General features: G+C 34.8%; 1 protein-coding gene across 8 annotated transcripts; it reads left to right on the plus strand.

Annotated features, from left to right (window-relative positions):
- The first annotated feature begins 535 nt into the window (after positions 1–535).
- LOC141672407 (homeobox-leucine zipper protein HDG12-like) lies at positions 536–27,553 on the plus strand. 8 transcript variants are annotated; one of them, XM_074479000.1, is made up of 22 exons: positions 536–692; positions 777–838; positions 3,064–3,202; positions 3,426–3,590; positions 4,464–4,601; positions 4,763–4,839; positions 8,590–8,657; positions 10,605–10,786; positions 11,356–11,679; positions 11,762–11,929; positions 12,052–12,227; positions 12,326–12,404; positions 12,495–12,557; positions 12,635–12,703; positions 16,818–16,913; positions 19,070–19,426; positions 19,570–19,671; positions 19,855–20,064; positions 20,597–20,771; positions 20,894–21,153; positions 21,251–21,340; positions 26,914–27,553. In XM_074479000.1, exons 8-22 carry the CDS (start codon positions 10,607–10,609, stop codon positions 27,244–27,246), a joined length of 2,682 nt encoding a protein of 893 aa, XP_074335101.1. In that variant the 5' UTR covers positions 536–692; positions 777–838; positions 3,064–3,202; positions 3,426–3,590; positions 4,464–4,601; positions 4,763–4,839; positions 8,590–8,657; positions 10,605–10,606; the 3' UTR covers positions 27,247–27,553. The 8 variants fall into 8 exon arrangements, with proteins under 8 accessions (XP_074335101.1, XP_074335097.1, XP_074335099.1 ...); XM_074478996.1 differs by lacking the exons at positions 3,064–3,202; positions 3,426–3,590 and adding exons at positions 6,864–7,002; positions 7,226–7,390; XM_074478998.1 differs by lacking the exons at positions 3,064–3,202; positions 3,426–3,590 and adding an exon at positions 6,864–7,002.
- Positions 27,554–27,806: the final 253 nt, after the last annotated feature.

Below are 27,806 nucleotides of genomic sequence, written 5' to 3' on the forward strand. Positions count from 1 at the left end.
GTGAAGCAAAATAATTCAATTTTAGATTTCTCAAATATGTTTAATTTTCAAATATTGACGAAGTGTTTTCTTAAATTTGTTTTTAGAGTTCAAATTTTGATAATAATTTTAGTACATTTGCAATTTTTAACATGCATGGATGTTATATATGATTTATTAATGTTGAACATAATTTTTAGAAAATATAGTTATTAATCATAATTCTAACAATTCCCGATTAATGTTGCATAAGGCATGTGAAAGGTATGATTATAAAATTCGTTAATTGTTATTGATTTTTTTTTTTTTACATATCAAGTTTATTGATTCTTCATAATCAGTATATTGTAAATAAGTTATTAAATATAAAATAAAAGTTTAGTTAAATATAAATAACTATAAATGAAAAAATAAATAAATAACTAATAAAATAAAAACATAAATTTAAATATAATCAAAATATTAAAATGCAAATAAGTTTTTTTACAATTAATCCCCGATTAAATTTCCCTTGTTTGATTAATCCTAAATGGGTTAGGTGTTAATGATCCGACCCAAGTGCTAGCAAAGAAAGGAGAAACGGATAGAATGTGAACTGAAAATACCATTATGAAAATTAAAATGAGTTCAATCGGAAATGTATCTTACATCACAGCCGGTGTAGTGTAGTAGTGGAGTGAAGTTTATTATTCTGATTTTACTTATTTGCTCAGGTATTACTCTTGCTTCTCTCTCTGGTTAGCTATTATAGGTTTCGAATATGATGTAATCGGCGCTTACTCTCTGCTCTCTCTCAGTTAGCACATACAACAATACATACAGCTCGCCTCAATCTCTCCCTAATCTCTCTGTTTTACAGGTATCAGTTCTCTCTCTCTCTCTCTCTCTCTCTATATATATATATATATATATCTCCCTCCCTCTCTCTCTCCCCCTCTCTCTCTCCCTCTCTCTCATTCTCTCACCTCTTCTCTCTCAGTTCTCTCTCTCTCTCTCTCTCTCTCTCTCTCTCTCTCTCTCTCTCTCCCTCTCTCTCCCCCTCCCTCCCTCTCTCCCTCTCTCCCCCTCCCTCCCTCTCTCCCCCTCTCTCCCTCTCTCTCATTCTCTCTCTCAGTTCTCTCTCTCCCCCTCTCTCTCCCCCTCTCTCCCCCTCCCTCCCTCTCTCCCCCTCCCTCCCTCTCTCCCCCTCTCTCCCTCTCTCTCATTCTCTCTCTCATTCTCTCTCTCACTTCACGCTATCTCTCTCTCTCTCTCTCTCCCCCTCTCTCATCTCTCTCCCTCCCTCCCTATATATATGTATCTATGTATGTATTGTTTTGCATGTAATTGAATTAGTTGTTTGTGTGTATTTAGTCCTAACCAAATTTCATTTGATGTTTCAATTCCATTTAGTGTATATGATGTAAATAGTACAATTAAGATTTGTTTAAGGTCCTTGTTTTGTCGGCGTGTATGTGTTGGTTGTTATAATTCTCGGTGCATGTGTCTGTAATTTATTACGACCTTGTTTGTCTTTATATGTGTTGTGTTTTGGGTGTGTGTGTGTTTGGAATTTAGTTCGTATTTTGTTTACCTTTTAATAACATAAATATAATTGGTCTGACATGTTTAGTTGGTGCAACGTGGAGCCGATTGGTGAATATTCTAGGAGAGGTGTTTGCAGTGGATAAACAAAATGAAGAAATATAATTGGACTGTTGTACAATTTTATGACTACTAGTGTTGAAATATGAGGGTTAAGGCAAAAAAATAGCTGTACTTGCATTTTTTTTAAGATGGATACGTGGTTCATTGTTTGTAGTCGGAACTTAGAAATGTGTTAATTATTTACATCTCTTGTTTTAGTTTCGTATTGGTGTTATTAAGATTGTTTTATTTTCCAATCATGCTGCTGATCTTGGCTTCTCCACCTGATATCCCTGATCCCTGTAACCTTTCAAATATGTCATCCTTTGTCATTACGCTAGTAGCATTTGTGTTGCCTTGTACTTTAGGCTGTAGCTCTTTGATATGATTGCAGATTTTCTGTGTAGCGGAACTTACAATCTCTCTCTCTCTCTCTCTCTCTCTCTCTCTCTCTCTCTCCACGCTTACAATTCATTTATCTACATGTATGTGTGCTTGACTACCTTTTTTTGGCTAAGAGGAATTAAACTGATTTGGTGTGTTTCGAGGCATGTCTACCTGCTTTACTAAAATCTAGTGCGTCTAAGCATGGTGACAAACAAAAGTGATAAGAAAAATGTTTTTCATGTTTATTATGTAAATAGTTGAATCATGATTTGTTTAGAGTCCGTTTTTTGTCTGTATGTATCAATTTGTTGTATATAATTCTCGATGCGTGTCTGTAATTTAGTTACCGTTTTGTGTGTTTTTAGCTAAGAGGAATTAAACTGGATTTGGTGTGTGTCGAGGCGTAACTAGGTTTTATTAAAATCTAGTGTCTCTGAGGATGTGACAACAGAAATGATAAGAAAATTGTTTTCGTGTATATGATGTAAATATTTTAGTTAAGATTTGTTTAACGACCTTGTTTGGTCGGTATATGTTTTTGTTGTTTTGTCTCTGTGTGTGAGTGTTGTTTTGTCGTTGTGTGTGTTTGGAATATAGTTTGTATTTTGTTTGCCTTATAATAGGATAAATATAGTTGGTTTAACATGTTTAGTAGGTGCATCTTGGAGCCGATAGGGGTCACATATTTGAGGAGAGGTGTCTATGCCTCTTTGCGTGGATAAACAAAAAGAGGAGTTTAATAAAAATTGGACTGCCTATTGAATTTAATAACTTATATGGTTGATATTTGAGTGTTAAGGCAAAAAAGTAGGTTTACCTGCATATTTCTTTATGATGGATATGTGGCTCATTGTTTGTAGTCGTTCTTTGAGAAATGTGTTAATAATTTACATCTCTTTTTTAGTTTTCTATTTGTGTTGTGCTGATACTAAAATTGTTATAGTTTCCTATCATTCTGTTAATCTTTGCTTCTCTGCTTGATTTGATTTGGTATCTTTAAACCCTGTAACTCTTCAAATATGTGACCCTTTGTCTTTGAACTAGTAGCATTATTTTTACCTTGAACTTCAGGCAATAGCATGCTAACTTACTGCACACTGACTCCAAGAGGTTGTACTCCTGACCGATAGTATTTTCGATTGTATTAGTACCGTTTCGGAAAGTAAAATTTGTTAGAGTTGGGGATGTACTGCCTATACTTTGGCAGTAGGTAAGTAAAGACGTTGCTCGTTTTTCCCTCCAATCTTCTTCATAAATTTAATTTCTGTTAGTGTTCTGGTTGTGTGCTTGTACCATTGCAGAATTTGATTCTGCAGTTAGATTTATGCATAGAACTGAACTGCTGTTATATATTTGTTTCTGTATTTGATCTTTGATTAGAGGAACAGTCTTACATAGAGCTTTTTGACTTATTCCATTTGTTAAACTGCTAGGTTGTGTTTGGACGGGGAGAATGGAATGAAATGGAACGGAATTTGTTTGTGTTTGTTTGTGTTGGAAAATTAAATAGAAATAAACGAAGTTGGGGGGATGATTTGAGGAAAAGAATGAGTGAGTGCAAATTTGTTATGAATGAAATGGTGAAGAAAATGAGTAGGGTAAGGATGGAGCATTAGCTGTTTGTGTGTATTTAGTCCTAACTAATTTCATTTGATGTTTCGATTATAATTCGTGTATATGATGTAAATAGTACAGTTAAGATTTGTTTAACATCCTGTTTTGTCGGTGTGTATGTGTTTGTTGTTTAAAATTCTTGGTGCGTGTCTGTAATTTAGTAACTGTTCTGTTTGTTTTTAGCTAAGAGGAAATTAAAATGATATGTTGTGTGTAGGCGTAACTAGGTTTTATTCAATTCTAGTGTGTCTAAGCGGGTGACAAACGAACATGATAAGAAAAGTGTTTTCGTGTATATGATGTAATTATTACGGTTAAGATTGTTTGTCTTTGTGTCTGTTGTTTTGATCCATGTGTGTGTTTGGAATTTAGTTCGTACTTTGTTTACCTTTTAATAGGATATATTTGGTCTGACATGTTTAGTCGGTGCAACGACGTGGAGCCAATTGGGGAATATTCGAGGGAGGTCTTTACAGTGGATAAACAAAAGGAAGAATTAAATATTAATTGGACTGTTGTAGAATTTGATGACTGCTAGTGTTGTAATATGAGTGAAGGCAAAAAATTCGTTGTACTTGCATATTTTTCTAAAATGGATATGTGGTTCATTGTTTGTTGTCGGGACCTTGAGAAATGTGTTGATAATTTATATCTCTTGTTTTAATTTCTTATTTGTGTTGCTAATATTGTTTTAGTTTCCAATCATGCTGTTAATCTTAGCTTCTCCACCTGATAACCCTAAACCTTGTAACCTTTCAAATATGTCATCATTTCTCTTAATGCTAGTAGCATTTGTGTTGCCTTGTACCTCATGCTGTAGCATACTAATTTATTGATCATCTTTCATATGATTGCAGATTTGCTGTGTACTGGAACTTACAATATCTTGCTCAATACAACAATACAAAACAGCCGTCTCACTCTTCAGCTTGTCTCCCCAATCTCTCTCTCTCTCTCTCTCTCTCTCTCTCTCTCTCTCTCTCTGTTTTACACAGGTATTCTGTTCTCCCTCTCTCTACTCTCACAATTCGAATGTATGTTTGTTTGTTGTTTATAATTCTCGGTGCTTGTGTCTGTAATTTAGTTACTGTTCTGTTTGTTTTCGGTTTATGCATGTGATGTAATCGGTGCTTACAATCTCTCTTCTCTCTTTCAGTTAGTACATACAACAATACATACTCTTCAGCTCACCTCTATCACTTCCCAATTTCTCTGTCTCTCTCTCTTTTGCAGGTATCAGCTCCCTCTCTCTCCCCCCCTCTCTATCTATGTATCTCTCTCTCTCTCTCTCTATATATATATACATACATACATATATACATATATATATGCATTGTTTTGCATTTAATTGAATTAGTTGTTTGTGTGTATTTAGTTTAACTAATTTCATTTGATGTTTCGATTATATCTCGTGTTTATGATGTAAATAGTTTGTTTACCTTCCTGTTTTGTCGGTGTGTGTGTTTGTTGTTTATAATTATCGGTGTGTGTGTCTGTTACTGTTCTGTTTGTTTTTAGCTAAGAGGAATTAAACTGATTTGGTGTGTTGGGCGTAACTAGGTTTATTAAAATCTAGTGTGTCTAAGCGTGGCGACAGACTAACATGATAAGAACAAGGTTTTCGTGTATATGATGTAAAAATTTCAGTCAAGATTTCTTTAACGACCATGTTTTTCATTGTGTGTGTAGCTTTGTCGGTGTGTGTGCTTGGAATTTAGTTCGTATTTTGTTTACCTTTTAATAACATAAATATAATTGGTCTGACATGTTTAGTTGGTGCAACGTGGAGCCGATTGGTGAATATTCTAGGAGAGGTGTTTACAGTGGATAAACAAAAGGAAGAAATATAATTGGACTGTTGTACAATTTTATGACTACTAGTGTTGAAATATGAGGGTTAAGGCAAAAAATTAGCTGTACTTGCATTTTTTTTAAGATGGATACGTGGTTCATTGTTTGTGGTCGGAACTTTGAAATGTGTTAATTATTTACATCTCTTGTTTTAGTTTCGTATTGGTGTTATTCAGATTGTTTTATTTTCCAATCATGCTGTTGATCTTGGCTTCTCCACCTGATATCCCTGATCCCTGTAACCTTTCAAATATGTCATCCTTTGTCATTATGCTTATAGCATTTGTGTTGCCTTTTACTTTAGGCTGTAGCTCTTTGATATGATTGCAGATTTTCTGTGTAGCGAAACTTACAATATCTCTCTCTCTCTCTCTCTCTCTCTCTCTCTCTCTCTCTCTCTCTCTTTTTCTCTACGCTTACAATTCATTTATCTACATATATGTGTGCTTGACTACCTTTTTTTTTGGCTAAGAGGAATTAAACTGATTTGGTGTGTTTCGAGGCATGTCTACCTGCTTTACTAAAATCTAGTGCGTCTAAGCATGGTGACAAACGAAAGTGATAAGAAAAATGTTTTTCGTGTATATTATGTAAATAGTTGAATCATGATTTGTTTAGAGTCCGTTTTTTGTCTGTGTATAAATTTGTTGTATATAATTCTCGATGCGTGTCTGTAATTTAGTTACCGTTTTGTGTGTTTTTAGTTAAGAGGAATTAAACTAGATTTGGTGTGTGTCGAGGCGTAACTAGGTTTTATTAAAATCTAGTGTCTCTAAGGATGGTGACAACTGAAATGATAAGAAAATTGTTTTTGTGTATATGATGTAAATATTTTAGTTAAGATTTGTTTAACGACCTTGTTTGGTCGGTATATGTTTTTGTTGTTTTGTCTCTGTGTGTGAGTGTTGTTTTGTCGTGTGTGTTTGGAATATAGTTCGTATTTTTTTCCTTATAATAGGATAAATATAGTTGGTCTAACATGTTTAGTAGGTGCAACTTGGAGCCGATAGGGGTCACATATTTGAGGAGAGGTGTCTATGCCTCTTTGCGTGGATAAACAAAAAGAGGAATTAAATAAAAATTGGACTGCCTATTGAATTTAATAACTTATATGGTTGATATTTGAGTGTTAAGGCAAAAAAGTAGGTTTACCTGCATATTTCTTTATGATGGATATGTGGCTCATTGTTCGTAGTCATTCTTTGAGAAATGTGTTAATAATTTACATCTTTTTTTTAGTTTTCTATTTGTGTTGTGCTGATACTAAAATTGTTATAGTTTCCTATCATTCTGTTAATCTTTGCTTCTCTGCTTGATTTGATTTGGTATCTTTAAACCCTGTAACTCTTCAAATATGTGACCCTTTGTCTTTGAACTAGTAGCATTATTTTTACCTTGAACTTCAGGCAATAGCATGCTAACTTACTGCACACTGACTCCAAGAGGTTGTACTCCTGACCGATAGTATTTTCGATTGTATTAGTACCGTTTCGGAAAGTAAAATTTGTTAGAGTTGGGGATGTACTGCCTATACTTTGGCAGTAGGTAAGTAAAGACGTTGCTCGTTTTTCCCTCCAATCTTCTTCATAAATTTAATTTCTGTTAGTGTTCTGGTTGTGTGCTTGTACCATTGCAGAATTTGATTCTGCAGTTAGATTTATGCATAGAACTGAACTGCTGTTATATATTTGTTTCTGTATTTGATCTTTGATTAGAGGAACAGTCTTACATAGAGCTTTTTGACTTATTCCATTTGTTAAACTGCTAGGTTGTGTTTGGACGGGGAGAATGGAATGAAATGGAACGGAATTTGTTTGTGTTTGTTTGTGTTGGAAAATTAAATAGAAATAAACGAAGTTGGGGGGATGATTTGAGGAAAAGAATGAGTGAGTGCAAATTTGTTATGAATGAAATGGTGAAGAAAATGAGTAGGGTAAGGATGGAGCATTAGCTGTTTGTGTGTATTTAGTCCTAACTAATTTCATTTGATGTTTCGATTATAATTCGTGTATATGATGTAAATAGTACAGTTAAGATTTGTTTAACATCCTGTTTTGTCGGTGTGTATGTGTTTGTTGTTTAAAATTCTTGGTGCGTGTGTCTGTAATTTAGTAACTGTTCTGTTTGTTTTTAGCTAAGAGGAAATTAAAATGATATGTTGTGTGTAGGCGTAACTAGGTTTTATTCAATTCTAGTGTGTCTAAGCGGGTGACAAACGAACATGATAAGAAAAGTGTTTTCGTGTATATGATGTAATTATTACGGTTAAGATTGTTTGTCTTTGTGTCTGTTGTTGTGATCCATGTGTGTGTTTGGAATTTAGTTCATACTTTGTTTACCTTTTAATAGGATATATTTGGTCTGACATGTTTAGTCGGTGCAACGTGGAGCCAATTGGGGAATATTCGAGGGAGGTCTTTACAGTGGATAAACAAAAGGAAGAATTAAATGTTAATTGGACTGTTGTAGAATTTGATGACTGCTAGTGTTGTAATATGAGTGAAGGCAAAAAATTCGTTGTACTTGCATATTTTTTTAAAATGGATATGTGGTTCATTGTTTGTTGTCGGGACCTTGAGAAATGTGTTGATAATTTACATCTCTTGTTTTAATTTCGTATTCGTGTTGCTAATATTGTTTTAGCTAAGAGGAATTAAACTGATTTGGTGTGTTGGGCGTAACTAGGTTTATTAAGATCAAGTGTGTCTAAGCGTGGCGACAGACTAACATGATAAGAACAAGGTTTTCGTGTATATGATGTAAATATTTCAGTCAAGATTTCTTTAACGACCATGTTTGTCATTTTGTGTGTTGCTTTGTCGGTGTGTGTGCTTGGAATTTAGTTCGTATTTTGTTTACCTTTTAATAAGATAAATATAATCGGTCTGACATGTTTAGTTGGTGCAACGTGGAGCCGATTGGGGAATATTCGAGGAGAGGTGTTTGCGGTGGATAAACAAAATGAAGAAATAAATATTAATTGGACTGTTGTAGAATTTCATGACTAGTATTGTTGAAATATTAGTGTCATCTTTCAAATATGTCATCCTTTATCTGCTAGTAGCATTAGTGTTGCTTTGTACTTCAGGCTGTAGCATACTGATTTATTGATAATCTTTCATATGATTGCAGATTTGCTGTGTAACTGGACTTCCAAGCTCTTTCCCCAATCTGTCTCTCACTCTCTCTCTGTTTTACAGGTTTTCAAATTATCTCTCTCTCTCTCTCTCTAAATATATATATATATATATACGCTTACAATTTATTTATCTATATGTATGTGTGCTTGACGACCTTGTTTTTGGTTAAGAGGAATTAAACTGATTTGGTGTGTCGAGGCATGTCTACTAGCTTTATTAAAATCAAGTGCATCTAAGCGTGGTGATAAACGAAAGTGATAAGAAAAATGTTTTTGTGTATATGATGTAAATAGTTCAATCATGATTTGTTTGAGTCCTTGTTTTGTTTTTTCGATGTGTATGTGTTTGTTGTGTATAATTCTCGATGTGCGTGTCTGTAATTAGTTACCGGTCTGTGTGTTTTTAGCTAAGAGGAATTAAATTGGAATTGGTGTGTGTCGAGGCGTAACTAGGTTTTATTAAAATCTAGTGTGTCTAAGGATGGTGACAACAGAAAATGAGAATTTGTTTTCGTGTTTGTGATGTAAATATTATGGTTAAGATTTGTTTAACGACCTTGTTTGGTCGGTATATGTTTTTGTTGTTTTGTCGGTGTTTGTGAGTGTTGTTTTGTCATTTTGTGTGTTTGGAATATAGTCTGTATATTGTTTACCTTATAATAGGATAAATATAGTTGGTTTAACTTGTTTAGTCGGTGCTACTTGGAGCCGATAGGGGTCACATATTTGAGGAGAGGTGTCCACGCCTCTTTGCGGTGGATAAACAAAAAGAAGAAATACATATTTGAGGAGAGGTGTCCACGCCTCTTTGCGGTGGATAAACAAAAAGAAGAAATAAATATAAATTGGACGGCTTATAGAATTTAATAACTTAAATGGTTGATATTTGAGAAGGCAAAAAAGTAGGTGTTTGTAGTCGTTCCTTGAGAAATGTGTTAATAATTTACATCTCTTTATTTAGTTTTCTATTTGTGTTGTGTTGATACTGAAATTGTTTTAGTTTCCTATCATGCTGTTAATCTTTGCTTCTTTGCTTGATTTGATTTGGTATCTTTAAACCTTGTAACTCCAAATATGTTACCCTTTGTCTTTTAACTAGTAGCATTATTTTTGCCTTGAACTTCAGGCAATAGCATGCTAATTTATTGCAGGTCTGACTCCAAGAGGTTGTGCTCCTCACCAATAGTCTTTTTGATTGTATTAGTACCATATTAGGAAAGTAAAATTTGTTAGAGTGGGGTGATGTACTGCCTATACTTTGGCAGTAGGAAAGTAAAGACGTTTCTTGTTTTTTTCCCCAATTTTCTTCATAAATTTAATTGCTTTTAGTGTTCTGGTTGTGTGGTTGTACCATTAGAGTGGGGGGATGTACTGCCTATACTTTGGCAGTAGGAAAGTCTAGACGTTTCTTGTTCTTTTCACCAATTTTCTTCATAAATTTGATTTTTTTTAGTGTTGTGGTTGTGGTTGTGGTTGTACCATGGTAGAATTTGATTATGCAGTTAAAATTAGGCATGGAATTGAACTGCTGTTATATATTGGTTTCTGTATTTGATCTTTGATTAGAGGAACAGTCTTACATAGAGCTTTTTGAGTTATTCCAATTGTTATACTTCTATGTTGTGTTTGGACGGGGAGAATGGAATGGAAGGGAACTGGATTTATTTGTGTTTGTTTAGTTGGATAAGTTAATGAGAAATATTAGAAGTTGGAGTGATGATTTGAGGAAAAAAAATGAGTAAATACAAATTTGTTATGAATGAAAAGGTGAAGAAAATGAGTAGGGTAAGGAAAATGCATTGATTTGTTTTTAGTAAATGCATTGATTATCAAAATGAGGTATTTGAGAGAATAATGAAAAATGTTAAAAGTCATACATATTATAGTTCAAATTTCATTTCATTTCCCAATTTTCATTCATCCCAACCAAATACAACATAAGTGTTTGTGATCTTTTGATGATTTAATTGAGTTTTTGATGTATGTTTGTAATGATAAAATGATTCAGCAATGGAAAGATCTGTGAGAAGATCAATGGAAAGATCAGTGCAAAGATCAGTGAAGAAACTGGAAAAATCTCTGAAGTCAGAGATTCAGGATACTCGATGGACACTTACAGATCAGATGGAGGAGATTAGCGTAAAAATTGCTAGGTTGGAGGCTCCAAAGGTTTCAAAAGCAGCTGAAGAGGTATTTCATAATCTGAATTGTGTGTGTGTACAGGTATAGGCAAATGATCGAATAAAAACCAATTATAGAATAGAAACTAGAACCACTGATCAATGTAGTTATAAATAGTGATTGTTAACTAATCCATTTATATATTATGGCATTTGCACCCATGAGATTAGTAGTATGTAATTTAGTGATGCCATGTGTAATTTAGTAATCAGTGATGCATAATTTAGTGATCCCCACCGAATTGTTAATATACAAATTATTTTTATATGTAGTGATTGTTAGTATTTGGTTTAGTGACCCTGATGTGACAGGTTTCTAGTCTCTAGTATAATATTGGTTTCCGATGCAGTAGCACCATGTATGTATTATGTCAGTTTTTTTTTATCACACTTTTCCTATTGTTGCCCCAGTTCCAAGTTGAAAGTAAAATTGCTTTATCTAGTATGATTCGAGAACTTTTAACTGTTTTTAATTATATTGTTTTTCCTACTAACATTGTTTCTTAGATTTTATTGATTTTTGTTCACACTTGCATGAGAAATTACCTAATATTATACACCTGTTATGTTTCGTAACAGATTCTAAAACTGGATCCATTTGTTATGTACGACAATATTGAATATATTGGAGAAGGGGCATCAGGAGTAGTTTACAAGGTGGTGCAGGATAGGAAGACAAAGGAATGCCTTGCCATGAAATCCATTTATATGCCTAATAATAACCTGCACTCTTCTTTATTGAGAGAAATATCGATTCTGTTTGATCTTAATCATGATCATATTATTAAATTGAAGAAGGTGGAGGCCTACAATAGTCGATTATTCCTCTTTATGGACTATGGTGGTTTAGATTTGCATGCTTTCATGAAAAAAGAGGAAAAAGTCTCTATTGCAACTATCAAGGTGACAAAAAACACACACGTCTTAAATTTGCACATTATCTTCATGCATTACTAAACTTACATGTTTTCACTTTTGTATCTAGGATTGGATTAGAGAATTACTATCAGTTCTTTGCTATATTCATGAGAGGGGTCTTATTCATCGGGATTTGAAGCCCGAGAATATCATGGTCGGGCCTGATCACAAGCTTAAAGTAGTTGATTTTGGAAGTGCAAGGAGTTTGAGGGATGCCACAATGTTAACCCCGCATGTAAATAAACTAGCCTATAAATTCCTTCCTAATTGTATATGATTGAATATGTATATGTGTATTTGACATGATGTTTGTATAAAATTTGAATTGTGTTTGTTATTTGTGTATTAATTTTTTAGGCCACTACCCCTATCTTCATGGCGCCTGAAATGCTAACGGGGGATAGGATGTATGGAGAGGCCGTTGACATGTGGTCAGCTGGTTGTATTATTTTCGAAATGGCGGAGAATGAGGCCCTTTTTAGTGTAAAAGATGGCCGAAATCAAGTGAGTGGTGTGTTGGAGGATATATTAAGGTATACTAGTTGGTACTTTATCAATAAGTTATCTTCCTTCACTAAGTTATCTTCATTTACTATTCGGATATAAGCTTTTATATATCGTTTCGTTCCAGAAAAATTGGCAAACCAAGACGAGGAAGTGAGCTATTATCTCTCCCAGACTATCCAAAGGATGATCATGATTACCCCGAGGTGATTATTTTTTCACTTTATTTCGATTTCCATTTTGTGTCTGAGTATTTATGTCATAGTATTTTCTAATTTTGACCTTTACTTTTTAAGGAATCTGATGTTGTTACCGGCTTATCTCCTAGTCTTGGTGCGGAGGGTAATGATCTATTGAAGGTAAAAATTATATAAATTTTTTAATGCATACTTCTTTCTTGTTATGTTAATAACACTATGTTATTGTTTTCGTGAAGAAACTCCTCATGATTGAGCCGCGTGATAGAATCACAGCTAAAGATGCTCTTAAGCATCCCTTTCTTGAGGTATAATGATAATTACAATCTTACATGTTAAAATTTTGTAAAGTTTATTTACATAAAATTATATTTCATTCCATATTCATTTGAATGTTAGGTTCTCATTAGTTTTCACTCCGAGATGATTGTTTTATTTTTGTTTGCCTACTTGATTAAAACTCATAATATGATAATATATATGTCTGCATGTGTATGTGTAATAACCCCAATTTTTGGAAATTTTTGAAACCCTTATGAATAGTGTTTTTGCTGAACGAGAAAACTTTTCATGCCACGCTATGTAGGGGTTCTGTTATTGATCTTATGGGATATTATTAGTACTTTATATGGGATATAAGTGTATGTAAAGATCGTCAGAATCCAAATCCGAACACTTTGATTTTTCCCGGAAATACACTAGATACGGAAAGATTTGAGAAAAAGGTAACAGGATAAAAATGATTTAAATAAAAGGATTATAGGAGAGGATCATAAAAGAAATATAATATATTGAGAAAGGTTAAGGGAACCTAAATAATAAGATCCCGGGTATGATCCCTCAAACGATAAACGAAAACGAAAGTTAAGCGAACCGTATAACAGATCAGCGGTCATTAGGCAAACGATTAGGAAGTTAATCAAAGGGATTAGTGGGAATGATGTCATCTAACCAATAGAAAGAGGACAAGGAAGGGAGGATGACATCATGTGAATGACATAGGCATGACAAGAAAGGAAGGAGATGTGGTGACTTTTTAACCACACAAAACCAAGGGCAACTAGGTAATTCACTAAAGCAAACAACAAAAATCAACCAACCAAAAGCAAATCAAGCCAAAACACAAAAATCTCTCTTCTTCTTCTTCATGCTCTCGGGTTTTTTCTTAAGAAATGGGAAGTCCAAGCTCCTCCACTTACTATTTAGCAAGGTAATTATCTAAGCTTCCCCATGGATAGTTACATACTTCCTATAAGTTTAAGCTTCTAATTCCAAGCCAATCTTTTTCTATAAATCATGAAAGAAGATGGTGAATAGTGTTTTCAAGAACTAAAATTTGTGTTCTTGAAGTTTTGTTTAGATTAAGCTTGGATAAGGGCTTTAAAGGTGATTCCAAGCCATTCTCTTGATTCTCCACTCTCCAAGGAAGGTATAAACTTCAAACCCTAGCTTTAGTTTTGAGTAATTAGGATTGAATGTGTTTGATATAGCATATGTGAAGCATGATGCTTGATTGGTTGAAGTTTGGTTGAGTTTGTAGAGATTAGTTGGTTTTGTTGCATTGTTGGAGTTGTAAATCTTGGTAATTAGTTAAAGAACCTAAGTAAAGCTTTTAGTTCATGTGAGGAATAAGTATAAATGGTTAATGTGGATTTGTTGGGGCTGTTATGATGTGGTTTGGAGGGATATTGGTTGTATGATTGATTTGGGGTTGATTTGTGGTTGGTATTGAATGGTTTAAAATTTGGGAAATCGCGTAAACATGGCCGTCGTAACGTCCGATTTTCTGTAGACTGTTTTTGTGCATAACATTAGGACCCGAGAACCCCCTGCTAGATTATATTATGACCACTGCCATGTTTAGATAGCTCATGTTACGAGCTTCGTTTTGATATGTAGTTCGTTCGATTCCGATTCACGGTTTAGGAGAAACGACCGTTTCAAGTAATGGCGTTTCGCGAACGAAACTTTTCCCCTCGCCTTACTTTGAAGCATAGGTTAAAGACCAAAAAGGGTTAATTAATGTATGAAACATTTATGGTAAGTGTTTTAGGCAGTTGGTAAGACACTCGCGAAGGAATCGCTTTAAAACTCGTAAAGGTTAAATTATTAAAAATGGTGGAGCCGAGGGTACCCGAGTGACTTAAGCGAATCAGTGAGCGCAAAACAAGCGTTAGAGTCTAAGTTAGTTAAAGTATAGATTTACAAGTGACTTTGGTTTAATTCCAACTTACTTGTTGTTTATAGGTTACCAGACTCGTCCCGAGCCATTCGTAACCCCCAGTCGCTCAGGCAAGTTTTCTACCCGTTATACTGTTGTTGTGATGTAAATATATGTATATGCATTATCTTGTGATATTGCATGATTGTTATTAGCCAATTTTGCGATATATTGGAGCATGCTAATATGGTATATATGCATGTCTGTTTCGTAATCTGGTTATCTATCTGTTGATTTCAATGCTTATAGTTGCATAATACCTATGCTAGAAATAAGCAAGTAGTTGCGTATACCCTTAGTATAGGGGATAAAAGGTGAACATATTTCTAAACCGGGAGTCGATGTTCCCGAGTATTTATATATATATATATATTTATTTATATATATATATATGGATATAGTTTTTAAAACTATTAATCGAATAAGGTTTATTCGATAACTTTAGCTTTATTTTATTATTGAATATTATTTCGAATATTATTCGAAGGCGTATGACTCCTTTATATTAAATAAATATTATTTTGAATATTCATTCGAGGACTTATGACTCCTTTTATTTTATTATCTGAATATTATTTGAATATTCATTCGAGGGCTTATGACTCAGTTTATATTATTTAATGAATATTATTTGAATATTCATTTGAGGATCTATGACTCCGATTATTTGCTGAGATATATTCTTTATTTTATTAAAGAATAAGGTGTCAATAATCAAACTTATTTTCGATTATTCAAATAAAGATAGTACTTTCATATAAGTATATCTTTGGTTATTTGATATCCATTTCAAGTATAAGTTTTAATACTTCTACTTCAATTATTTTTATAAAGATTATTCTTTATGGGAATATTATTTAAATAATAATATTCAGTCATTTTCTAAATATTCTGGGGACTGATTTACTTCATTAAATCAGCTTTACTCCAAACACTCTATAAAGTGTTTTCGAGTCTTCAAAATGATTTTTAAAAGTTAGAGCGGATCCCAAAACTCATTTTTATATTTAAGATCTTCCTTTTTAAGGGGATTTAAATACTCGCTCAAAACCTGAGGGATCCGGCTCTGTGGTGTGTTTTATATTCGCAACAAGGTTGCTGTTTTGATAAATGAATTGATTACTTACCCAACACTCGGGAGGGAAGTAAAATTCTTGGAACAAGTTAATCCATTAACAGGCATCGCCTGGGAAATATCGGTGAGTTCTCCTTTCCAAATGGATACGACTTCTTGGTGGAGCCGTATCAACAAGTTTCTACTTGGGGAAAGTGGGGACGAGCTTTACGTTTCAGAGTCATGGATTTCATCTGAACTAGGAGTGGCGTAAGTGGCCGAGTAGCGCCGGCCCAGCCTTATTATATTGGCCCAAATGGCCTGGAAGTTCCGCTAAGGCGGTCCATTCCTTAGGAGTTCAGTGTTCGGTTGACAAGTAAATCCGACAGGTTCTCCTCTACATGTAGAAAATGGTGGGGTTGTACTACTACGACTGATCATCGTAAGTGGTCTTCCTGGCGCGGCAAACTCCCGTAATGAGTTCATCATCCAATTGGATAATTTCTGCAACACTACCCAGAGCACTTCGATAGAAAGGCTACGGTTGGGCGATTGTTGAGTGTTGGCAGGGTCAAGTTTTCAAAATGATGTTTAAATCAAATGAAGTATCTCATAACTTCATTTTATTTTGATGATATTTTAAAGGTTGAATCTATTCAAGTATTATCTTGTAGTCTCATCTATGTGATGAACTTTTGAACTAATTATAACTTGAACGGTGGTAGTTCAAGTAGTATTTGGAAAAGATATAAGTATATTGGAGTATCTTGTAACTTCATCTTTTAAACTTATATCTAGTAAATGATTATCTTATGCATGATAAAGATTTTCAGAATAATGTTGAGACAAGGTTAGATATATGAGATCACCTTGCAACGATATTTTTATACAGTTATACACTGGAACTCTGTGTGTATTATGCATGGAAGAGGACTTCCAATATTTTGAAAAGTATATATGAATATATATATATATACACTGAATATTTTGCGACTTCATCGCATTAAGATATCAACTTGGTTCATTTCTTTTGAACAAGACTTTCATGAGTACTATGAGAAGACTCATATATTGTTAATCATTATACATATTATTTTGGTGGGCTTGCTGCTCACCCTTGCTTTATTTCTTCATCACACAACAACAGTTAGGAAAGATGGCCAGACTCCAGCAGACCCAGCGCAAGCGCGTGGGAAGCGTCCTGCGTCTTCCCGTTGATGTTGTAGCTGCTATAGCTGCAGAGGTAGATCTATTGTAGATCAGACCATCTACTTTTGAGAATCAATTATGTATAATTATAACTTGTGGCAGATAATGACAATTAACTGTAAATTTATCAAGTAATCATTTTTGGGTTGTAATAACTTTTAAATTGTGGATTCAAAGACTTGTACTTATTTAAATTTCATCTCTGAGACTATAACGGGTTGTGGTGTGTGTTAGTGTGGGGTCACAGCATAAGGTTATTTATTAATTAAGTGAAGTGATATTGTGGAAAGAAAGACCGTGACGACCCGGATCCCCGACCCCGGATCTGGGGTGTTACAGTATGCCTACTTGGTGATTAATATGAAAATATGTTAGTGATAACTGGCTTGACAATTAAAATTTAAAAAAGTTTCATGCCTATTTCGGAGCTAAGTAGGAATTCAGATGGTGTATAAATATATGGATGAATATATATATTTTTTCTGAGATTAATAAAAAGTGACATTTAAAATTCATACACAGAAGTATTGTACATAAGTTAAAATTCCACAACAAAGATTGAACTGATCTTTCGGAAGTGATCTTTCATAAGAACCAACACTATTTACTGATAAATAAAATATAAATTGCTCGAATTCATGCATAATATATAGCAAACCTATGTAAAATATGAGAGGAGAAAAAGGTGACCTAATTGAAAAGAATTTTAACGCAGATGCATTACAGATATTGAAACGGCTGTAAATTAATAGCGTTAAGGGTCAATCCGCAATCAACTTGTGACTTTTCTTGCAATCTTTGGCATCTCAGACACCACCGTTTAGATACCTTAATTAATCATTCAGAATGAAGATAGGAAAATGAACTAAATGCATAATTAACTTTAAATTGATTTAGTAATTACCCTTAATAATGGTCACTATATATGTATGCATATCTGAAAATGCTCAGAGTATTTACCAACTGACCAACCACTTTTTTTGTAATATATCATATATATGATTAAGAATGTGTTACGGACATTTTCATTGTTACCTCTCAACTAAAGTCAAATATTATGAGAAGTGTCTTTATCCTAAGTGCCGGTATTTAAGTTGGTGTAGTCCTCTTTTGTAATTTCTGTCAAAGATCGTAGTTGATGACTTGATGTCGAGCTAAATATCAAGAATCCATTCAGTACTCATTTTCATTTTACTGCTCATTTGAGATGAGTTTTATGTCTTGGGAACTTTGATCTGTACTCATTTTTACTTTACAGCTCATTTGAGTGTAGTTCTATGTCTTCGGAAATGTGATCTTCACTGCATTTTTATGAAATAAGATTCTAAACTAAAGTTGATGGCGTGCTCTATAATTTATTAGTTTTCAGTTATAGTGCAGTTATTTAAATGTCCTTAAGCGTCACACAAGGAAGTTTGAATGTAATTTGTTATCTTACACTCTATCAGGAACAACCATTTCAACTTGTGACTTTTCTATGCAATCTTTGGCATCTCAGACACTACCGTTTAGATACTTTACCCTGTACTATTTAGCCTGACACATTATAGTAGTGCTACAAATTCTAGAATGATATACCTTAATTAAATCATTCAGAATGTAGATAGGAAAATGAACTAAATGCATAATTAACTTTAAATTGAATTAGAAATTACCCTTAATAATGGTCACTATATATGAAAGTATATCTGAAAATGCTCAGAGTATTTACCAACTGGCCAACCACTTTTTTCCAATATAAGTCATATTTATGATTAAGAATGTGTTATGGACATTTCATTGTTACCTCATAACTAAAGTCAAATATTATGAGAAGTGTCTTTATCCTAAGTGCCGGTTTTTAAGTTGGTGTTGTCCTCTTTTGTAAATTCTGTCAAAGATCGTAGTTGATGTCGAGCTAAATATCAAGCATCCAGTCAGTACTCATTTTAATTTTACTGCTCATTTGAGATGAGTTTTATGTCTTAGGAACTGTGATCTTTACTCATTTTTACTTTACTGCTCATTTGAGTAGAGTTCTATGTCTTCGGAAATGTGATCTTCACTGCATTTTATGAAATAAGATTCTAAATTAAAGTTGACGGCGTGCTCTATAATTTATTAGTTTTCAATTATAATGCAATTATGTAAATGTCCTTAAGCGTTATACAAGGAAGTTTGAATGTGATTTGTTATTTTACACTCCATCAGGAACAACCATTTGGTTTTGAGCATAATGGCATGGCTGGTATATCACTTGATCTTCTTTCTGGAATTTCCTCGACCTATCAAACTCTTCCGTTCCAGAGAATTTGCATTAGAGACGAGGACAGGTCACTCATGGCTCAAGTTTCTTGTAAGGCAATGGTTGAGTTGGTCAAGCTGTTGGAAAATGAATCGCCATTTTGGATAAGGTCATCAGATGGACATGATGTTCTTGATCAAATAGCTTATGACAAAATTTTCCCAAAAGTTGCTAAAAATCTTGATGGTCGGATTGAATTGTCAAAAGATTCAAGTATCGTAAAGATTGAGTGTTTGGATTTAGTAGAAATGTTCATGAATGAGGTTAGTTTTCTATCTTTATATAATTATATTCACCGACACTTATTAATAAGAACGTTGTGATCTAAAATTTTGACACCTACACTTATTAATAAGAATGTTGTGATTTAAAATTTTGATATGATCATTGTGTTCTTGTTTTGCAGAAGAAATGGATGGAGTTATTTCCTACCATTATTTCGAGGGCAATAACTATTGAGGTTCTATCGACTGGATTGACAGGAAGTTGCAATGGCTTGCTTCAATTGGTTAGAATTTTTTCAATTTATCATTTTTTTCTGCTTAGGTATTTTGACTAGTTAACCAAAATCTTGATCATAAAATGTTCCTGTAAACTAGTCTCAGGGGTCTAAAGTAATAATAGTTTCCATATGAATATAGGCCTATATATATTTTGGTACTAACTAAAAATTAATGTTTTATAATTGCAGATGTACGAAGAATCGCATATGTTGTCCCCGTTGGTACCAGTTCGCGAAATCTATTTCCTTAGATTTTGTGAACAGATTAACCAGAAATTGTGGGCTATAGTTGACGTTTCCTATGACTTCACCCAAGATCCAAATTCAGATTCTCAACTTGGAGCTCATCGTCGACCTTCTGGATGCTTAATTGAAGAAAATGCTGTTGGCTACTCAAAGGTACTTCCTGTAGATATTTTAGGTTTATGTATATATTTAGGACTATAGGTGTCTAGGTGTCTACATGAAGATAAAAGAAGAAAAGATAAAGTGAACTGCATATGTCTTGTTATAATCATCTGGTGGCCTTTATTTAAGCCAATAATTTATAACATAAACATCTTATTCCCTAAAAACACCACAACTATAATTCAAAAACATTTAAATTAAATCATAAATAATCCTAAACTATTATCCTAAAAATTTAGTCAACATTAACAAATTATTAAATCTATTTAATTTAAATTTAAAATCAAAAGATAATTTTAACACTCTTCATTGCTTAGATATTTAATTTTCATCAAAACAAATTATCATCTTACCTCCTGGATAGTAGCCTCTCATTTCTTGGACATTTTTATCATTTCCTTTTGTGCTTCCGAAACGTGTTGTTTTTGTGCGTACTCTTCAATACATTGTTGTTGTCTACATGGCTTCTCGTCCATGATGTGTTCTGATTTTATAGTTATGGACGTGTATTTTTTGATAACAGATTACTTGGATGGACCACATAGAAATTTTCGATTTAAAACCCATCAATGATCTTTACCGAAAACATGTGTTTAGCGGGATAGCATTTGGCGTTGCAAGAAAGCTTGCAATACTCCAAAGAAGATGTGAGAGGCTATCTCGTGAAATAAGCACTCGTAAATTTGATATTGGAGGAAGTAAGCCTTCTTAATACTTCACAATTTATTCATAATCACATTTTATCTATTTATATTTGTTACATCTATTTAGAGGTACTACAATGAATGAAAACTAATTTTGTGCCTATTATCCTATCCAGTAATTGAATCCCATCAGGGAAAAAGAAGTTTGATGAAACATTCCCAGAGAATGGTTAATAGCTTCTGTTCTAGCATCAACATCAACACAGGGCAGCAAATGATGATATCTTGGATGAATGATATTGAAGTACGTGCATCTCTTCAAAAGTGCACCGGCCTTTCTGATAGGATTGTTCTCAGTACAGCAACTATCATTCGGCTCCCACTTACTCCTCAAAAGGTTTTTTATTTCTTGAGGGACGAAACAAACCGTCCGCAGGTAAGATATATGGCATGAAGTTTCTTTTTCTGCTGCCTAATATTTCACGCCTGACTTAAATAAATATTCAATAATATTTTCTTTGTTTTTTATTTAGTGGGATGTTCTTTCCGAGATCAGTGACATTAAAGCTGTTAACAATGTTGTGTATGGAAATCATGAAGGGAATTGTATCTCTATTCTTGAGGTATGATCTTTAGTTTTTGATTTAACTTGCTCTTTGTTAGAACTCTCAATCTTCATCATTCTTACATCAACAAAGCTAATCAGTTATAGAGTAGAGAGATTGAGAGAGAGAGAGAGATTGAATGAAATGTTATGTATATTGTTCATTAAGTTGCTCAGTACAGTATATAAGTCTTATATACAGACTCTAAAATGAGAAAGTTTGTTGCAAGAGTTTGTTACAAAAGTCAACGTAACAAGGTCAACTCCAACTAGCCTGCATTAGACTCACTAGTCTCACTAACATCCCCCTGCAAGTTAGAGGGTGAAGTGCAAACCCCTAACTGGGACAGTAAATATACAAGCTGAGCTGAAGCAAGAGCCTTAGTAAACAAATCCGCAGGCTGATCAGAAGTTGAAATATGATGCGGGGAAACAAGGCCAGAAACAAACTTTTGACGAACAAGATGACAGTCAATCTCAATGTGTTTCGTACGCTCATGAAACACAGGATTTGATGCAATATAGAGGGCAGACTGATTGTCACAAAAGAGTGGAACAGGAGTCAGATTAGAGATATGAAGTTCAGTGAGCAAAGACACTAGCCAAGAGATCTCACAACAAACATCAGCCATACTACGATACTCTGCCTCTGCAGAAGAACGAGATACAGTCGACTGTTTCTTACATTTCCAAGATATAACAGTAGAGCCTAGAGTAACGCAGTAACCTGTAAGAGACTGACGAGTGCGCTTGCAACTGCCCCAGTCGGCATCACAATAGGCAGTTAAAACGGGATTAGCCACAGCAGGATAAAACAGTCCTTGCCCTGCAGTATGTCTCAGATATCGAACTAACTTGAGTGCAGCATGCCAATGAACAGCTTGAGGAGTGGTCATATATTGTGCAAGAACATGTACAGGATAGGCAAGATCCGGACGAGAAATTGTAAGATAAATCAGACGCCCAACCAACCGTCTATAAGCAGTGATATCACCAAGAACAGGACTATCAGACTCATCCAACAACGAATGATGTTGATCCATTGGTATCACAGAAGTCCTATCAGTGGTAACAGGAAAGTCGAGAAGGAGATCATGCAAATATTTTTGCTGATTGAGAAACACCCCATCAATAGACCTAGAGATTTGAATACCCAAAAAATAATGCACAGCCCCTAGTGCCTTAACTTTGAATTGAGTACTCAAAAATTCAGTAACATGCGTGATTAGATCAGAAGAGTTACCGGTTATGACCATGTCGTCAACATAGACAAGTAAATACACACAAACAGCCTCTTGAGAATAAACGAACAAGCTAGGATCACCAGTGGTTTGTGTGAACCCAAATGAAATTAAAGCAGCAGCCAAGGCAATGAACCACTGGCGTGGTGCCTGTTTTAACCCATAAAGCGACTTAAGCAACCGACAAACCAAACGTTGATTAGGATATCGAGCTTGAATGTGAGCAGGAACAATATACCCTGGAGGAAAAGACATATAGACTTCTTCATTCAATATCCCATGTAAAAATGCATTTGTTACGTCAAGCTGTGAAACTTCCCAATTATGCATAGCAGCAAGAGCAATCAATAGACGAAAAGAGGTCATCTTTGCCACTGGGGCAAAGGTTTCAAAGTAGTCCATATTGGCAGTTTGGGTGAAACCCTTCGCCACCAATCGTGCTTTGTATCGATCAAGTTGACCATCAGAACAATATTTTACTTTATAAAGCTACCTGCAACCAACTGGCTTTTTACCGGAAGGCAATGGAACTACTTCCCATGTCTCATTAGCTTCCAGAGCAGCCAACTCGACGTTCATAGCCTCACACCACTCGGCAACATTAGCAGCTTGTTTAAAAGTTTCTGGTTCAGGTAACACAGAAGGAATCGAACTGGTGATATAAGGAGATCTTTCAGCAGAAAACTGACAATCATCGGCCAGATGTATATTAGAAATCAAATTTGGAGGTAAACCTGTATAATCACCATACTTTACAGGTACTTGGCGATTTCTGTGTGGTCGTGAAACAACAGGCACTACACGAAGTGACACAGGGGTAACAGGCAAAGTAGAACCCTCATGAGTAACAGGAAGTACCTCAGTGTCACCAGAATTAGCTGGAGAATCAACCATTGATTCATTAACATCAGAGAAAGAAGAATCATCCTGATGAACCTCTAAGGGATCATCATCAACAAATATGGATGACCTTGGAAACATCAACTGAGGCGGAGTAGCCTCAATATCTCGAAAAGGAAACACAGATTCAATGAATCTAACATCCCTGGACACAAAGACATTCTTTGTATTCAAATCTAAGACTTTGTATCCTTTCTTTGAATATGGATACCCAAGGAAAACTCCTTTAGTTGCACGAGCAGCAAACTTGTCACTGGGTTGTGGGACAATTGTAGCATAACACAAGGTGCCAAACACACGAAGTTCTTCATAATCAGGAAGACATTTGAACAATATCTCAAAGGGACTCTTTTCATGCAACAACATGGAAGGAGTTCTATTAATAAGGTAGACTGCAGTTAGGAGACAGTCACCCCAGAAAATAATTGGCAAGGCAGCATGAAATCGAAGAGCTCGAGCACAGATTAATATATGTCTGTGCTTTCGCTCAACCCGACCATTTTGCTGCGGAGTATACACACAGCTGAACTGATGAATGATACCAAGCTCCTTTAGGAAAACACTCACAGTTTTGTTACAAAATTCAGTTCCATTATCAGTGTGTAACACTTTAATGGTTGTTTTAAACTGATTTTGTATAAGAATCACAAACTCTTTAAGCAACGAGGAAACAACACTCTTATCAGACAACAAATAAACCCAAGTAGCTCTTGATTTATCATCCACTAATGTGAGAAACATATTACAATTGTCATGAGTGGTGTACCTATACGGACCCCACAAATCCGCATGCACAAGATCAAAAATACAGTCACTTTCATGTTTACTACTTGGAAATACAAGTCTGTGCTGCTTTGCTAGGTAACAACTGTCACAAACATCTGTCATCTTGGATTGTATAGAAAGTGGTAACAATCTAAGTATATTAGCAGGTATGTGACCCATTCGAGCATGCCAGAGATCACTATTTGTTGTATGAGCAGCAATCATACAACCCTGAGATGAACCAGAAGAGGATTCCGCATTTGAAACATTCACAGCTTTATGACCATCGGCTTCTAAGATGTATAATCCATTCACCTCCCTACCAATTTCTAGAGCCTTCATCCAGGCAGGGTCCTGAATATAGCAAGTATCAGCCAAAAAATGTACTTGATAAGAGGTATCTTTTAGCAACTTAGAAATGGAGAGGAGATTATATGTAAAAGATGGTACACAAAACACATTTTTCGAGGTCAGCTGAGAAGTAAGACAGAGAGTACCAACATGAGTGATGCTGGCAGTAGCACCATTAGGTAATTGTAAAGTAGTGTCACAAGATTGCACATTGTGAAGTGCAAAAATGGAGTTATATGATCAGTAGCACCTGTGTCAATGATCCATCTGTATTGACCCAGGTCTACATTATGTACATGACTAACAAAATGTCCTGTCATACCTGCCATCTTAACAGTATTAATAGAAGGTTGAGGAGGCCAGGGCACAGAAGAAGGAACTTGAGGGAGACCAGCACTAGAGGAACCTGTAGCCTGAGATGCAAACAAATTTTTCTGAAGTATTTGGATTAAGTGCCTGCACTGTCCCTCAGAAAGATTGAAGTTATCTGATTGAGTAGAACTGTCAGAAGTCATAGATTCCCCATTGTCAATAGTAGAAACACTGGCCACCACAGAATTTCTTTCCTTTAGAAACTTTGGCTTAGGTTTTGGCTTTCCAAATAATTTGTGCCATGATGGATAACCATGAATGCAATAACACTTGTCACGCAAATGGCCAGTCATGTGACAGTAATCACATACAACAGAACTCTCTGGCCCTTTCTTAACTCCATATGATATATTCTTTGTTCCCTGAGCCTTATTATTAGGATAAGCCTTTACCATCATAGAACTGAAGCCTCCACCACCAGAATTTTCTCTCTGCTTTTCTTCTTGCAACAACATACTATAACTCTGGTTCAAAGAAGGCAGTGGTGTCATCAATAAGATCTGACCCCGAATACCAGTAAAAGAGTCATTTAAGCCCATCAAAAACTGAGTAAGTTGAAGATTCTTATCAAACTCAGCAAGTTTGCTGTTGACAGTACAGGTACAAAGATTGCAGACACACTTTGGTTTAGTGAGTAGACACTCTAATTCATCATGAAGTGTTCTGAACTTGGTAAAGTAGGCCGAGATACTCAAAGTTCCTTGAGAGAGATGTGCAATCTCCTTCCGTAAATGAAACAGTTTCGGGACATTGCTTTGAGCAAAACGTACCTCTAAGTCCAACCAAATCTCTCTAGCGGACTGAATGTACACAATGCTGTTACGTATATCTTCTGATACAGAGTTCAGGATCCAAGACGTGATCATATTATTACAACGATTCCAGTACATCAATAGTGGAGAAGTAGATGCAGGTTTGACACAGGTTCCATCTACAAAACCTAGCTTAAGTTTTGGAGATAAAGCTATCTCCATTGATCTATGCCATTGATTGTAGTTATTTTCAGTTAAAACTATACCAATAATCTGCATACCAGGACTATCCGAAGGATGAATGTAATATACTAGTAGTATTAGTTGTACTAGTAGATCCAATAGTTGCAGATGCATAAGTTGCTCCAGTAGTCATAATTGCACTTATCAATTGACAATTCTGAGGATTGAATTGCAAATAAACCCTAACTTTACACAGATACTCACAAAGACGTCAATTTTGATCAATTGAGAACACACAACACTTGTGATATCAAACACTTGTAGTAATTCAACATTGTAATTGAGACAAAACAATGAAGAAGATCAGAACAATAAAACCTGATAATTCAATAATTTGTGATATTCTGGAGTATTGGCAGCAAATCGAAGCGTAGTAACGATTAACGCAGCTCTGATACCATGTTAGAACTCTCAATCTTCATCATTCTTACATCAACAAAGCTAATCAGTTATAGAGTAGAGAGATTGAGAGAGAGAGAGAGAGATTGAATGAAATGTTATGTATATTGTTCATTAAGTTGCTCAGTACAGTATATGAGTCTTATATACAGACTCTAAAATGTCTTATATACAGACTCTAAAATGAGAAAGTTTGTTACAAGAGTTTGTTACAAAAGTCAACGTAACAAGGTCAACTCCAACTAGCCTGCATTAGACTCACTACTCTCACTAACACTCTTGTTACCAAGAGGAGATTGTCATACAAACAATAATAAGGATGTAATAATCTTAGTCCATAAATTTAGTTTAGCCCTCTTCAAGAAAGTGACTCCTTTTAATGGTACAGAGTTGCAAATATCGGCAAGTAGTTTACTAGCAATGGCTGCTTTATTGTGTGTCTCATTAAACAAAATTCTTGACAAGGCCAGAATAATTTGTCATGATTTTACTACCTCAAATTTCAATCAAGTTCTTGATCTATATTTTGTTGAACATGTATATATGAATTCTATATTTATAATGATCAGGGCTCGGAAAGCATCGAGAACAAGTTCATACTTCAAGAAAGTTTTCTTGAATCAACAGATGCCCTTGTCGTGTTCTGCACTCTAGACGAATCTGATATGAAGAAAATCATGAGTAGTGAAGACCCCTCATGCATACCTGTCTTGCCCTCGGGATTTGTAATATCACCTGATGCCGGGGAAATATCAACTGGATCACTTGTAACAATTGTGGTGCAAACTATAGTGGATTCTTCAAAGTCAATTAAGTTGACCCAGGCGTCAGTGGATGCTTTTAGGTACCTGGTTGAGACCCTCCGGAAGAAAATTAAAGCTGCCTTCAATTGTCCTAATTAGGATTGAGAGAAATATACTTGTCTAGATTTCAGTGCATCGATCTTTATTACCATGTACGGATAGTTAACAGACAGTGAAGGTTAGTTGAGAGTTCTGATAACATATTATCAGTATTGTTGGTGCAAACTTAATGCTACATGCTATGCTTCTGCTACTATTTTTGGTTCTCCTGAAACGTCCGTACCATTTTCAGGCATCAACTACTTGTTTTACTCTGTTCTTTCTTCTGTACTGCATTTTTTCGTGAAGGAAATGTTACTACTTTAGTTTTGTTTTTCTATTGCGGAAGTAAAGCACCGTTTTTGTATTCAAGCTCTTGGTTAGATAATTGATTATAAATCTCCATTTACTAATAGCCTATGAACAATCACAAACATTTGAAAACTACGTTCATTTGTGCTTGGACTTGGGTCCCTGATTCCTTATTCAGTTACTGATGCAAAGTTTGTGGATTAATTTCAGTTATCTCCGGTTCAACTGATTTTGTCCGGGCAAGTTAAGGCTTAATATTTACTACATTGATGAAGAACTACTGGGATTGAGTGTCTAATTTGAAAATT

Source organism: Apium graveolens, chromosome 7 (genome assembly GCF_009905375.1).
Source record: "Apium graveolens cultivar Ventura chromosome 7, ASM990537v1, whole genome shotgun sequence".
Lineage (NCBI taxonomy): Eukaryota > Viridiplantae > Streptophyta > Magnoliopsida > Apiales > Apiaceae > Apium > Apium graveolens.